The 13,743-nt window shown below is 28.5% G+C and overlaps 1 protein-coding gene across 2 annotated transcripts; it reads left to right on the top strand.

Moving 5' to 3' along the window:
• Nucleotides 1–316: 316 nt before the first annotated feature.
• LOC129958726 (thyrostimulin beta-5 subunit-like) lies at nt 317–13,534 on the top strand. Of its 2 annotated transcripts, none has more exons than XM_056071381.1 (3): nt 317–447; nt 8,830–9,049; nt 13,174–13,534. In XM_056071381.1, exons 2-3 carry the CDS (start codon nt 8,846–8,848, stop codon nt 13,456–13,458), a joined length of 489 nt encoding a protein of 162 aa, XP_055927356.1. In that variant the 5' UTR covers nt 317–447; nt 8,830–8,845; the 3' UTR covers nt 13,459–13,534. The 2 variants fall into 2 exon arrangements, with proteins under 2 accessions (XP_055927356.1, XP_055927357.1); XM_056071382.1 differs by having other exon boundaries at nt 410–554.
• Nucleotides 13,535–13,743: the final 209 nt, after the last annotated feature.

The following is a 13,743-nucleotide window of genomic DNA, read 5'->3' on the forward strand; positions in this document are numbered from 1 at the left end:
CACAATACACTTTTTAAGATAGAAAAAAAATTTTCCTCTGTGAAAGGGATAAAGAAGTTAGGGAATGAAAATTTAAGTTTCATTATTTTATATCATCAAAAGAATTATTAGCATAGTTACTTTAACAATCATTTTACATTTTTTTCTATTATCAACAGCCCTGTATATATCTATTTTGATTCGTGTTTGTTTACATAAAAAAAAAAAATCTTCTCCCTAAGAGATTTTCAAATACTTATTTGGGAATTACTATCAATGGCTGCTAATTATGAAGATTCGGTTCTTCTCACCTGATTTCTCGTTATCATTTTGAAAGTATCTGCGCCATTCCAGTTCGATGCGCGGCAAATGCGTCAAGGGGAATTTTCTATTGGCGAACTCAAAATGAGATCCCCAGTCGCATTCTACTATTTGTGAGGGAAGGCCAAAACGGAATCTCTCCGCACGGTATGTGAAACGTTTCTTTTCTTCTCAGAAAGGCGGCAGAAAATAGAGTTTCATATCAAAAACGCAATAAAAGAAGCTCTAATAATAATTAATAAGGAAAAAGACAGGTAATAGAATGGATAATTACTTTTTTTAAATTAAAAAAAAATAGTAAATTTTAGCGCTTAATATGAAATAACATTTACGGATATAGTTTGTTATACATATAGTTGATTTAGGAAATGACAGACATCATATAATACTCTATGCATTTACAACATAAAATTAATTTTAGTGTTTTTATCTATTAGTGAAAAAAATCTTAACAACTTGATAATCACTTTCATTTTGAATTATTTTGTAAAAGAATAAATCAATATTAAGGTCTCTTTTTTTCCTTCTCAGAAAAAATCACGAATTTTATTTTGAAAAAACCTTTAAAGAACTCTACTAATAAGTATAGCGGAAACAACTTGTAACAGAATACCGAGTTACTTTTTTTTTAAATAAGGAAATCTAGTGGACTGTAGGACGTTCATGAAATGACATTTCGTACATTTATTTATTATATGTATAATTTATTTTTGTATGCGGAAATGATAATTGAAAAATTATTGCGATACTTTATGTCATGAATTTAAATTATGAAGTTAGTTTTAATTCCTACACAAAATACAGTGACGATGATAATTTAAGATTTTTATGCCTTATATTAATAGTTATAGAGTATTCTAGTTACATGTTGACTGGTTTAATCAAGAATTAATTCACACACGAATAAATCAAAATTATTTCTTTTAATGTGTATCTATTGTTTAGTAATATTTAATGGTGTTTAAATATATGTATTTTGATAATACATTTATTTTCTAAATATTTCAAGATTGTTATCACAATGAATTGTGGTAGACGGAATGAAATAAGATGTTTCTACATTTATATTCAAAAGTCAATCATTTAAGTGAAATTCTATGATGAACCCGAAATGGGAAACAAAAATAATTGTGAAGTGATAAACTGAAAAAAAAATTAATTTTCTACTAATGAATAGACTTTTATTATATAGTACTATCACATATATAGTACTGTTTCCTTATATAGTACTGTAACTGTTTATTTTACAGTACTTTCATTGTTTAAATCCTTTTTAATATTATAAGACAAGCACGTAGAAAAATATATAAATATGTCTGTATGTCTATACGGAGTAATTACAGCAATCTTAGATCAAATTTTATTCAGGTTTGTTGGTTTTATATTAGAAAAGTTTAAAAGGTGAATATTTAGAAAGTTATTAAGAAACTGTCATTTCAAAAAGAAAAAAGAAAAAAATGTTTACAAGCCTTTAATACTGTGAACCATTATTAGATTTCTTTACGAATGATTTTAGATTCTTATATTTTAAGGGAAGCATATGATTATTCTTAAAAACTTGGATTTTGAAGCTCCTGAGTTTTAAGAATTTTACATTATTCTAGAATGTCTAATTCTGATAAAACTGGAGAGTAATAAAAAAAGGATTTTTTTATGTAACTGATAAAAACAATAAAAATGCTTTCTAATTATGTATATATATATATATATATTTTTCAAATTTCTAAACTTTCTAAGCAAAGACGTTGCTGTTTATGTTTGTCTCTTAGAATATGTGACAGTTGCATTTAACAAAATATTTTATTGCGCAATTCTTTGTTCAAACGAAAAAAGAAATAGTTAGATTATTTTAATCATCTTTTCTATATTCAAGATATATTCACAGAAAACTCAGATTCATTTTGAAAAACACGGTTGCGCGATTAGTATTTGATTGGAGTGTTTTATGAATTCTATATTATTTTTTGAAGAACTCATCTGTTCAAAAGATACTTGGTATGAAAATAAAGTTTTCCGCAATCATTTTACTAAAGAAAATTTGAAAATTCGCAATTTACTTGATTGAACTGAGAATATTTTTATATATTCGAATTATTAGCAAGAATGAAACTTGATTAATGACAATTAAAATTAGAAAAATATTGAATTTTTAAGACAAGGCTGCTTTCAGTCTCTGTATATAATTTCTGGTTGATATAAGTATCACTTTCAGAAAAACTTATGAAGGCTTTGAAACACTAGGAAGACTATGAAATCCATATTTCTATGAATATTACTTAAATAATTTATTTTAATCGTCAGCAATTGAGCCTAAAACTGATTCTGTACACCGAAAATTATTTGAATTGTTGAAATAAAATATATTCTTAGTTTAATTATTTACAAAGAAGAGGCAGTCTGAAGCATTTGCAGATTATGATATTTATTCAAAAGATGACATTTCTCACATCGATATACCTTACATACTGGCAAAGTGAAATAAAAATGAATTTTGCGTGACTTAATAAATACTTATCAAATATCAGAATCTCCTGGGTGGGATAAATAACTTTCATATTGCTTGAAAATGGAATTTAATATAATTGAAATAAATTAATTCCTTCGGTTGAAATGGGATTCGAATTTGTGACTTTTATGTCACAGAAACAGAACTGAACTCTTTGCTCTAGATAAAGGAAATTGTCTTATATTGCAAGGCAATACTTTTATTTATTTAGTTGTCTTTTTCAAAAAGGTTTCCTTCGTATTGAATATAACGTCTTTAATGAAGAGATACTTGTTTCAGGTAGTCATGGCTGAAAAGTTCTTAATGGTTAAAAATATCAATTTCAAAAGTACAGTTAATATTTTTTTTCCAAAGCTAGCAGAGACTAAAAAAACGGAGCTAATAATGGCTCTGCTTTGTTTTTAATTGAAAAAGACTGCAGCTCCGGTACAAGTTTTTGTTTTATAAAGTAACTAGCCGCCTTTGGCGACCAGCCGGTTCGCCAATCTTAATGTTCGTTAAAATTTTAATAATTAAATATTTTATGCAATTTCTACTTTAATAGCTTCTTCATCAAAATATTTTAAAACTTCAAATTTTGATTATCATATAATTCATTCATAATATTATAAAGGCCTTCAGTCATAACGTAATATGTATCTCTCTCATTTTCTGTTAGCACCCGTAGAATTTATGCTTTAAATTAAAGTGGAAAGAATTTATCTTCAATTAATATAATAATATTTTTTACTGAAACAAAGCATTTTTTTATAATCTGATTACTGAAAATAGAGTCACTCAGCGTTTAAAATTTATGGGCACTAAAGAATATCTTTTTTAATTTATGTAATATCTCAAGAGTTGGTCAACAAAATTTTCTTAGATTCATTATGAGCAGATCGATTAATTAACAATGTTTAAATTTAAAAGAATCAAACACTAAGAAAATAAAACGAATCGTTTAAAATAAACGGTTGAAAACAGGTTTTAAAAAAACTACTTAAAAAACGATGTACTTAAAACTATAAGCATATACAAAAAATATATAACTAACATAAATACAATTTACTTACAAAAGCATGCAACTAACCCAAAAATAATTTAAATCATCCATTGATAACGTTGTCATGGCAACAATCAGAACAGAATGCGCATGCGTGAATTTTCTTCGCCGGTTACGTAACGCAAATACGTGATTTTTTCTACGCCAGTTGGGATAACGCTATGCGGATTAGAAATTTTTAATTTCCTTTATTCTGTTTTATTTTAATTCAAAAGTACTTCAGAATGAATCTGAAAGATTGATTCATTAACAATGTTTAATTTTAAATGCATCAAACATTAAGAAAATAAACAGAACCGATTGAAATAATCCGCCGAAAAATTTTAACCCTAGCCTCATTACTGTTGGGAGAAAAAAAACTGAAGACTTTCTCGTTTGGCGCTGGGGATAATGGAAGATTTTTTTGGCGGAAAAGTTGGCGGTGGGGAAAATGGAAGATTTTTTTGGCGGGAAAGTTAGTTTTTAATTAATAATTAAAATTCTAATTAAAAATTCGAAAAAAGAAACCCCAGGTGCACATTCCCAACCTCCAAGGTATACATGTACCAAATTTGGTAGCTGTATGTCAAACGGTCTGGCCTGTAGAGCGCCAACACACACACACACACACACACACACACACATTGAGCTTTATTATAAGTATAGATGTATTTAAAGACTATATAATACTTAGAAAGAAGACTATAAAATTGAATTTATGCATATCTGTAAGCAATTAGAATAAATCTTACTAATTGCGTCCTAATGTGTTTTTGAATTTTATATATTTTTTTCTTTTTCATAAATGAACTAAAGGAAATTTCACCATCTCATTTATCGGCGGGGTATCAGCCATCTTTTAAAGTGCTTCAACTTTTAAAAAGAGAATTTGATGTAGAAATTTTAAAAAAATGGGGAGGGCAATGTGGAAGTAATTAAACTGACAACTACATTTTATTTTTATTTTACTTGTTTAAATGCAATAAAACTTTTAAATTCCCATAATAGTACGCAAATTTTATATGAATTCAGAGAAAAATTATACCAAGCAGCTATCTGCTTACCTAAATGTAAGATTTAAAATAAGTCTGATATAATGCACTTCATAAAAATATGATCAATTTCAGCTTATACTTTGAAATATAGAGAGTAAATTTAAAAATTAAAGAATTTAAGAAAGAAATTCTTTAATGAAGAAAATATTTTTAAGTAAAGCACCATTTTCTTTTTTATACTTTTATGATATCCAGAATGACTTCGAATCAGCTTTCGATTAAGTATTTTAAAGCATATACTGTTGATTAAAAACAGTAATTATACTCTCTTATTTATAAAAATTTAACTCATGTAATTATGAATGCATATAACATTATTTACAGCACTGTCTATTTATTTCCCTTTGTAGGACAAAATACAGTGTTTTAAAATTCTTATCTATATTCAGAATCTCAATTAGAAACTGGAAAGCTTCTGATACAATTTTGTCTTGCAATTTACCTTAATTTTGAAATGGTTTAACCTTAACATCAAATGACATCAACATGGTTAACCTTGACATCAAATTCATTAACTTATTTGAGAGTTAGTAGATGTTTTTATAAATATTTGACAAGAATTTTCTGCTGCATTTCTGAATTTGTCTGTTGCGTTCTTTAAAATTAACTACATTAATATCACCTGAACCAATTAACACTTTCTTTAATTGTACATTTCGAAATAACTTCTTTTTAGTTATTTAATTATTTGTGCAGCTCCATTTCTCACATATTATATATGTTCTTTATTTTATATATTTCTCAAAAGTGGAGAATAATAATCTATTTTCAGAAAACAATACAGATACGTTTCTGTATTTCTTTATCTCAGAAATTGTTTTGGTAACCTGGAAGATAAGGTTTTAATTTTTATTTTTTTCACTTTTTCCTTTTAAATTATGTTGTTTCATTTCTTCTTTTCCTCTAAGCATGTAAATAAATGCTTGAAAAAAATATATTCCTGCATTTATTTTCTTCAGCAGTTGTTTTGGTAACCTGTGGTTAGATAAAGATATGTTTTTATTTCTAATTAGGTTACTTTATTTCTTTTTTTTTTTCTATAAAAAAACATTAGTACGCGTTTGAAAAAGAAAGAAAACTGGAAAGCAAGTTTCATAGAAAAGCAAAAGAAGAATATGGAAATTCTTAGCATAAAACAGTTAAGTAAAATCAAAATAAGTTTTAACAATTTATTTCTACCCCGCCAAATATCTTCAACACATTTAACAATAAAAAAAGAAGGAAAAAAAAACCCACGTAAGTTTACAAATTAGCGTTTTATTGAAACTCGATGCGATTGTATCATTAAATCTTAAAAAGAATAATTTCGACGAAGAATAAGTTTAAAAGTTCATAGAACTTTCACAACACGTGTCTACTCCAACATTACTTGGAGATGGATCGAATAAAAATGCCTTGTGAGAGACGAAAGAAAACAAAAGGAACTTGGTGCAACAATCTTTGATGTACGAACATATCCAGGTGACCTAATCCATTAACAAATTTGTACATAACAAGAGTTGACGTCATTTTTTCAATACTAGGGGCATTATGAATACATTTATCGACCAGACATGCAACAGTTCTATGAATTTTAAAAGAATTAAAGCTATGATTATTTTAATGCTTCTCCATCATTGGTATTTCTTCCAAAGATGTTGCAATTTTTTTTAAACCTCTGAACTTTTAATTCAAGTTTTCTTTTTCTTACTTGGGACGCAACATTTTATCCAATTATTCTGAAGTCGGGAAAAGTTTCAGCTAATGCACTGGGTAATTAGAAAGATCACATTTTTTTTATGTTTCCTTTCCACACTAATACCTGTCAGTCTAGGGTTATGCCTTATTTTTTAAAACAAACCTTTCTTAAAATAATTCAATAATTCTTCAACGCAAGTGTATTAAAAATGCAGTAAATAAATTTTCGATTTTTCTCCTAAACAAACGAACCGAGAGTTTTACGTGTTCCAATCCCATTTCAAGCTAGGTATATGCAATTTGATAATTTTTTTTTCGGACTTGTTTGAATTAAGATCTTTTTAAGGCTGTTTAAATCATCAGTTTGGCCTCTAGAACTTAGCATTTATCATTCTTTCAAAAAGTTCTCCTATTTTGCTTTTCTGTTGCATATATTATCTTCTGAATAAAAGTGTTGCTATATTTAGAGAGGTAAATCTTCCCAAAATAGATCTGATTTTTCTGAAAGTTTCTGAAGAAAGAATTCAGATCTGATAGATCTGAAAGTTTCTGAAATTAAAATATTAAGATGAGTATGCTTACGAAAATTTAAATTTAGAAAGAGTCTTGAACAAAATCTTTTAAAATTTTACTGTTATTTATTACTATAAGTTTTCACTAGTTTGTTATTTCTTCAGTATCATTCAGTTAAAAATTATCATGATTTACATTTTCTAAAGTACTTAAAATGAATTTTTTACAACTAGCTAGTAACGATAAATTAACCAGTGATAACCAACAACAATAGAATCATGTTGTAAGATCTCCTAAGAATCATTATTAAGACCTCGAATTGTAGCTTCCAGTAGAGTAAACAGGAATCCAGTCTTCAAAATCAGAAAGTTCACCTTTATTGTACTAATACTTTTGAGGCAAAATAATAGTGCTTTACACATCAAAAACATTTAATATTAATCATAGACTAATAAACTTAAGAAAAAACATTGTTTTTATGGTTTTCGTATAGAATTAAAGAATCACTTAATTTCTGATTTCTTTAAATCATAGTATAACATTAAAATTCGTTCGGTGCAGCCACAACATATAGCAGTTAGTGACATACGGGTTTCTACTAAGAATTTGTTTTCTTAAGCTCCTTTGATTAAGATTAACTTTAAAATTTTCTTTTTACGCATATTTTCTACAATCATTGAACATATGTTTAACTCAAATTAGCTATAATGTTTTTTTATACAAAAGAGAATTTAAACATTTTAAACAGGGAAAAATTCTTTTACATTTAGTTGAAGATTTAGAACTATTTTGCTTTGCATTCATTTAAAGAAACAATAATTTTCAGTTTCTTTACATCCAAAAGAAAATTCAGCACAATGCTATTTTCTTTTTTATAGATGATTTGAGCTCTAAGTTATTTTAAATTGGTTTGGTTGGTGAACATATGTTTGTTTCAGATTCTTCACTAATCTGCATTCATTTGAAATTTTTTTCTCTGATTTCCTCTGCATTCAGACTACAAATGTCTTTGCATCATTAGTTTATATTTAATCGAAGAATTTAGAGATAAGATAATTTGCATTCATCTGAACAATTAAATTGTTCCTTATTCATTTAAATATTTTTTTTAGTTAAGATTAAATTCCTGAATTATTTACTAAGCTATTGTACATTACATCGAGCCGGCGTCCTGGCATAGGGGTAGCGCGTCTTCCCCGTATTCTGGGCGTCCTGGGTTCGAGTCCCGGTAAGGGCATGGTTGTTCTTCCTCCGTTCTATCTGGGAATGTGCCCACCTGTAAAAAGGGGTTGTGCGAGCGAATGAGATGTGTGAGTAGCTAAGACGTACTCTTGGCCCTAGTTGGCGCTACTAAAACAAGAGACGTTCCCTTAGCTTAAAATCGCTGACTTCGTCAGCGAGCTTGTGCATGGCAAGTGCCATTATAAACAACAACAACATTAAATTGAAGAATTAAACAAAAAGTTGCATTACATTGCATTTAAAAATTCCCCCCGGATTATTTAATGTTTGATTAAACAATACTTCACTAACATATTTTGAATAAAATTGAAGAGCTACGCCTAAATTACTTAATGTTTCTGAAAAAAAAATTCAATCTAGGAAATTCTGTAATATATAACTTAGTGCTGGATCCTTCAGAAAAATGAAAAGAAACTTTTCCCTGCAGAATACAGCACTAAAGTATATAACATTCTTTTGAAGACTAGATAAATTAAATATAAATTAAGGCGACATTTTTCTAATTCTTATTTTAGTTTGTGACCGTCCAGAATGTTTACACTTGAGACTTTAGGAGTTTTGCTACTGCTTGCAAGTATGTCGGCGGACAGGAACTTGCCAGTCATTCCCGAGGACACTTTGGAATGTCATCGACGAGAATTCACTTTTAAAGCATCGCAGACCGATGAAAATGGGCTTCAGTGCTGGGATTTTGTGACAGCTGCATCGTGCTGGGGACGATGTGATACTGGAGAGGTAATAGTTTTTTTCTTTAGTTAAAATGATGTAGTTAACTCTGTATTGCACTGTACGATAGTATACTGTATAGAAGGGTTTCCCTTTAACACATTTCGAGAATTAGACCAGTCTATGGCACAAAGTGGCTTTCAAGAGTGTGGTGTTATCTGAAAAGGCTCAAGAAATTGAGAAATCCCTTATAATATGAGGAGAATAAGAGTGCAAAAAGCAAAGTGTTTCGGGGATATTTCAATTGAAAGCGGATATCTTATTTAGTTTGTATGCAGAATTTTTAGCTATACTTTTTTTTGCACTTCAGTTTGGGTCAATGTTTCATAAATGAATTATTCCTCGAAAAGAAAATGAAATTTTGCGAGATAATTTAATAAATGTTAAATGAAATTATTAAGACCCCCTAACTTATGCAATTAAAGCAAAATAAAAGACAAGAAAGTTCAGGGAATCTAGATTTCTACTGAAAGAAAAAAATTCTGCCCTCATCTAATGCTGCATGTAAAGACAATTATTTAATACACATTAATAAGTAATACTTTTTGTGAAAATTGGTTTTATAAATACAGTTTTCCTAGTTATACAAATATAATAAAATGTTTTTATATTTGGCACCTAACCACGTATTTTGAATTAATTCATTGCATTGTATAACACATATTCGAATAAATGACATTTTGAAAAGAAACCAATCGTATTGTATATGGTTTATCAAGATTTCATTAAATTTTTTTTTTAAATATATTCAAGGCAAATTTTAAAAAAGTTATGAAGTAGAATAATTTAATAAATTTTCTGCTTTCTACAATATGAATATTTTTAAATTATTGTATTGCAGTTTAAGTTACTGTTTCTTATATTTTAAATACTTGCTTATAGAATTATTGTTTTATGAATTGGTTTTCTCATATGTTTGAGAAATTTTAAAAGGAAGTATATTACACATATTGTTAAAACGGTGAATTTCTACAAATCTTTTCTTTATTTTTATACTATACATTTTAATTAGATGGTTTTTAATTCCTAATTTTTTAGGACATTTAATGAAATAAATAAAAAATAAAAAGTACAACTCTTAAATTATATTATCTCTACAGCACGAAGCACTTCTTGAAATTGTTCTACTTCTTGCAAAGTGTAAAATTTTTCATTTTAATATAATAACAAGACATAATGTTATAATGGTATAGTATAATTTATATTAACTAATTTTAACGCATTGATATTTTTTATAATGATAACGCATGTTCATAAAAGCATTTTAATGAAAAAAATATTTTTACAGAAAACAAGAAAAAATACGTTTCAAGCATGTAGCGTGAAATCTATAAAAATAATGTTAGGCTAGGGAACCACTTTAGAGAGTCTATAGTTAAATTCATTTATTGGATTTAATTATTTTATTATTCAATTTAGAAAGTAATCCTTTATAGAAAATATTTAGACATAATACTTTTTTACAAAAGGAGTAAATTATGCAAAAAAAAAAAAAAACCTGTCAAATATTTTAAAATGTTTGAAAGTTTATTTTAGTCTTCCATCTAAAGTTTTAATATTTGATTACGACCAAAATTTTTAAAAATGCTAAATACGAGCCAAGGTAAGCTGAACAAAATAATTTCTTTCTTCTTACATCAATTCCGATATATGAAACAAATGAATTTTTAATAATTGACAATTAATTTTATAAATTAAGAAATGAACATTAGACATCATCGGGGGGAAACCATTTCTCTATAAATTTGAATATTATCAGGAAATTTAAAAAACCAAGTATGATATTTAATATAAATGGATTTTTGTTTTAAATCTCGTCAAAATAACAGGAAGCGAGGGTGGAAGTACACAAATGTGTAAAACTTAAGCAACAAAGTAATTTGTCAGCATAAAGCTATAAAATCAAACGCAAAAAAGGTTGTTTACTATCATTGCAATTAAAAGCCAATTCAGCAGAAAGGTGATACAAATGCAAATATCAGGAATCTGACTTAATCATGTGAAGCGAGGGCGCATAAAGAGCGTCAGAGTCAACGCGCTCAATACAGAGCAATTTAAAAAGGAGGAAAGTCCCATTTTCTAACATCCGCTTCGAGTGAAAGTGATATTGTATTTTCAAATTGACTACAAGATACTATCAGGACACCGTTGCACTAGGTACAATAATCGGAAAACTAGTGAGAGGGTGTACTTTGATGAGTGTTGCCGAAGCAATTTGATTTGAGAAAAGTGTTGCTTCACTGTCTTTGAAAGTGCTCTAAAATGCAAATAGATCTGCAAGAAAGGTTAGTAGTAGACAATCAAGGAAAACAATGGCGATAGATGATCGATATATCGTCATGCTGGATAAAGAAGATCGATACCAGGATGCGGGCAACATGGCCCATTACTTGAGTATGGTAACCAGACAACAGGTGTGCTGATTTGCTGTGACCAGACGATACCATAAAAGTGACCTATTCGTCCGACATCCGGAATGATTCATATTATTGTCAGCAGACCATCGACGATGCCATTTACTATGGTGTCAAGAACGCAACGATTCATGTTCTCTTTACCGATGAGAATCATTTTAGTCTCAAATATTATGGTCGGCGCTAGTTGCTACAAAGAGAGATGATGGAAGGATACATTTTCATCTCACTAACATCTGGGAATGAGACTGCTGAGGCGGTTTTCATGTGCTTGTGTGAAGAGTCATATGATAAATGAAAAAACGGTTTTTCACATTTTCGACAGAAGTTCAATGATCGGAGACAGTCACTGGTATGACCTCCGCCACGTATGTCAGTTCCAAGGTGTTATGAGTCCAGACAAAAAAAAATTTAAATCTATACTGTACGTTTCGAGTTCAAGCAAAATATCTGAAGTTTTAGTTTGAAAAATTGAAATTCTTGCTATTTTAACTGAAGTTGTTTGAAAAAAGCGAAATTGCAACTTGATGAGTTCTTCATTTTCCATTCGCCATGTATTTCGTATTTTTTATGTTTAAGAAAATATAAATTCTTATTTCTCGAAGTCTTCAATAATTTTCAAGTGCATGCCTGAAGTAATTATGCAATTTGCAGCAATGAAAACGAATAATGCTATTTTGGGCGATGTTTAATCAATTTCATGTTTCACTGAATCATCTGAATTTTTCTAGGGTAAAAGGAATGCTAAAATTTATCTAGTCATTGAGTAAATTTTAAATGATTAGTCCGGGTTTGTATTTATTCACTTTTCTTTAGATGAGCTCTTTACCCCTTGCTATAATGTAGTTTAAAAATCACAGAAAACACTACCAATGTCAGAATTAGGTATAGTAATAATTTTATATTGTATTATGTTGCCATAGTACTACATTAAATCATCATAACACGTAATTCTGCAGTAACTGTTTCTAAAAATAATGCGTGTTAGATAGCGAATTTGTTTAGAACTCAACGTCTCGAAACTTTTGCTAACTATAGTTGGAATCTAGAAAAAACTGTAAAAATCTCTTTCATTTTTAAGATGAAATTATAAAAAGTGAGTACTTGGGGTTATCTTCAAACAGTTCAAATTGTAATTTATTTAATGTAAATTTGATGATTGAATTATTTGTACAATTTCAGAATTTTCATAAATTGTTAGAAATTGCAGATTATATTAATATACTTTGGTATTTGCTCTCAATTTGATTTTAGAATACTAGATGATAAACATCATTATTTTAAGGAATATATATAAGAAAATAGGTTCCCAAAATATAATGAAAATGTTTGAAAAAAATTGTGCTGATAAAGTTATTAATTCAACTTTAGAATTCTTCTGCAAAATCTTCTGTATAGGTTATGAAGAATCATTGTAAATTGTAGCTACTTATCGTAGTGATATTATGCTACACACATAAAAATAATGATGATTAACATAAAAATAAATCACAGACTCTGATGCTCAGATTCTATGGAAATTATATAATTTAATTCATTTCACTGACCCGGAAATTTTTTATTTTTTTCTCAAACGAAGAAGAAATGTCACAATTTGCTTCTAAATATTCTGTGAGCCATGATTCACATAGCAAGAAACCATAAACTATGGTATTTCAGTAAAACCTTGAAAAAAACTAAAGTAAAAATTTAACAATGTTGTTTTTAATTTCTTTTTAGATTGGGGATTGGCGTTTTCCGTTTAAGAGGCCATTTCATCCAGTTTGTATGCACGAGAATCGGGAACTTCGGAGAACTATTCTACGAAATTGCGATCCTGGAGCTGACTTACGGTTAACTGGATATGAGTACTACGAGGCACTAACATGTGCTTGCTACCTTTGTGATTCTTCATCCACTAGTTGCCAGGGAATTCCCACATATGATGATCCCGAACGAAAAGAAGGTTTTACAACAGTTGTCAATCTTCCTGGACGCATAATTCCCCTGGAAACCATTGAATGATGTATTTTCTTTCTCATGAATACAGTAGAAATTTCTACAAGATAAAGAAAGACAATAAACAAAAAATTAAGTTCCATTACGGCCTATATTCGGTTATAATAAGTAATTTTTTTACTAAAAGTTATATCCTAACCAATGTTGAATAAGATTGAAGACACATCTTTAAATATAGATGTGCAAGAATTATTGCTGAATATCAAACGACAGGGTAAGAAAAATTTCTTAAATTGAAATCACATGATTCAGTCAAGAAAAGCACTAAAATCAAGCAGCCTTTAAATCTGA

This window comes from Argiope bruennichi, chromosome X1 (genome assembly GCF_947563725.1).
Source record: "Argiope bruennichi chromosome X1, qqArgBrue1.1, whole genome shotgun sequence".
Taxonomy (NCBI): Eukaryota; Metazoa; Arthropoda; class Arachnida; order Araneae; family Araneidae; genus Argiope; species Argiope bruennichi.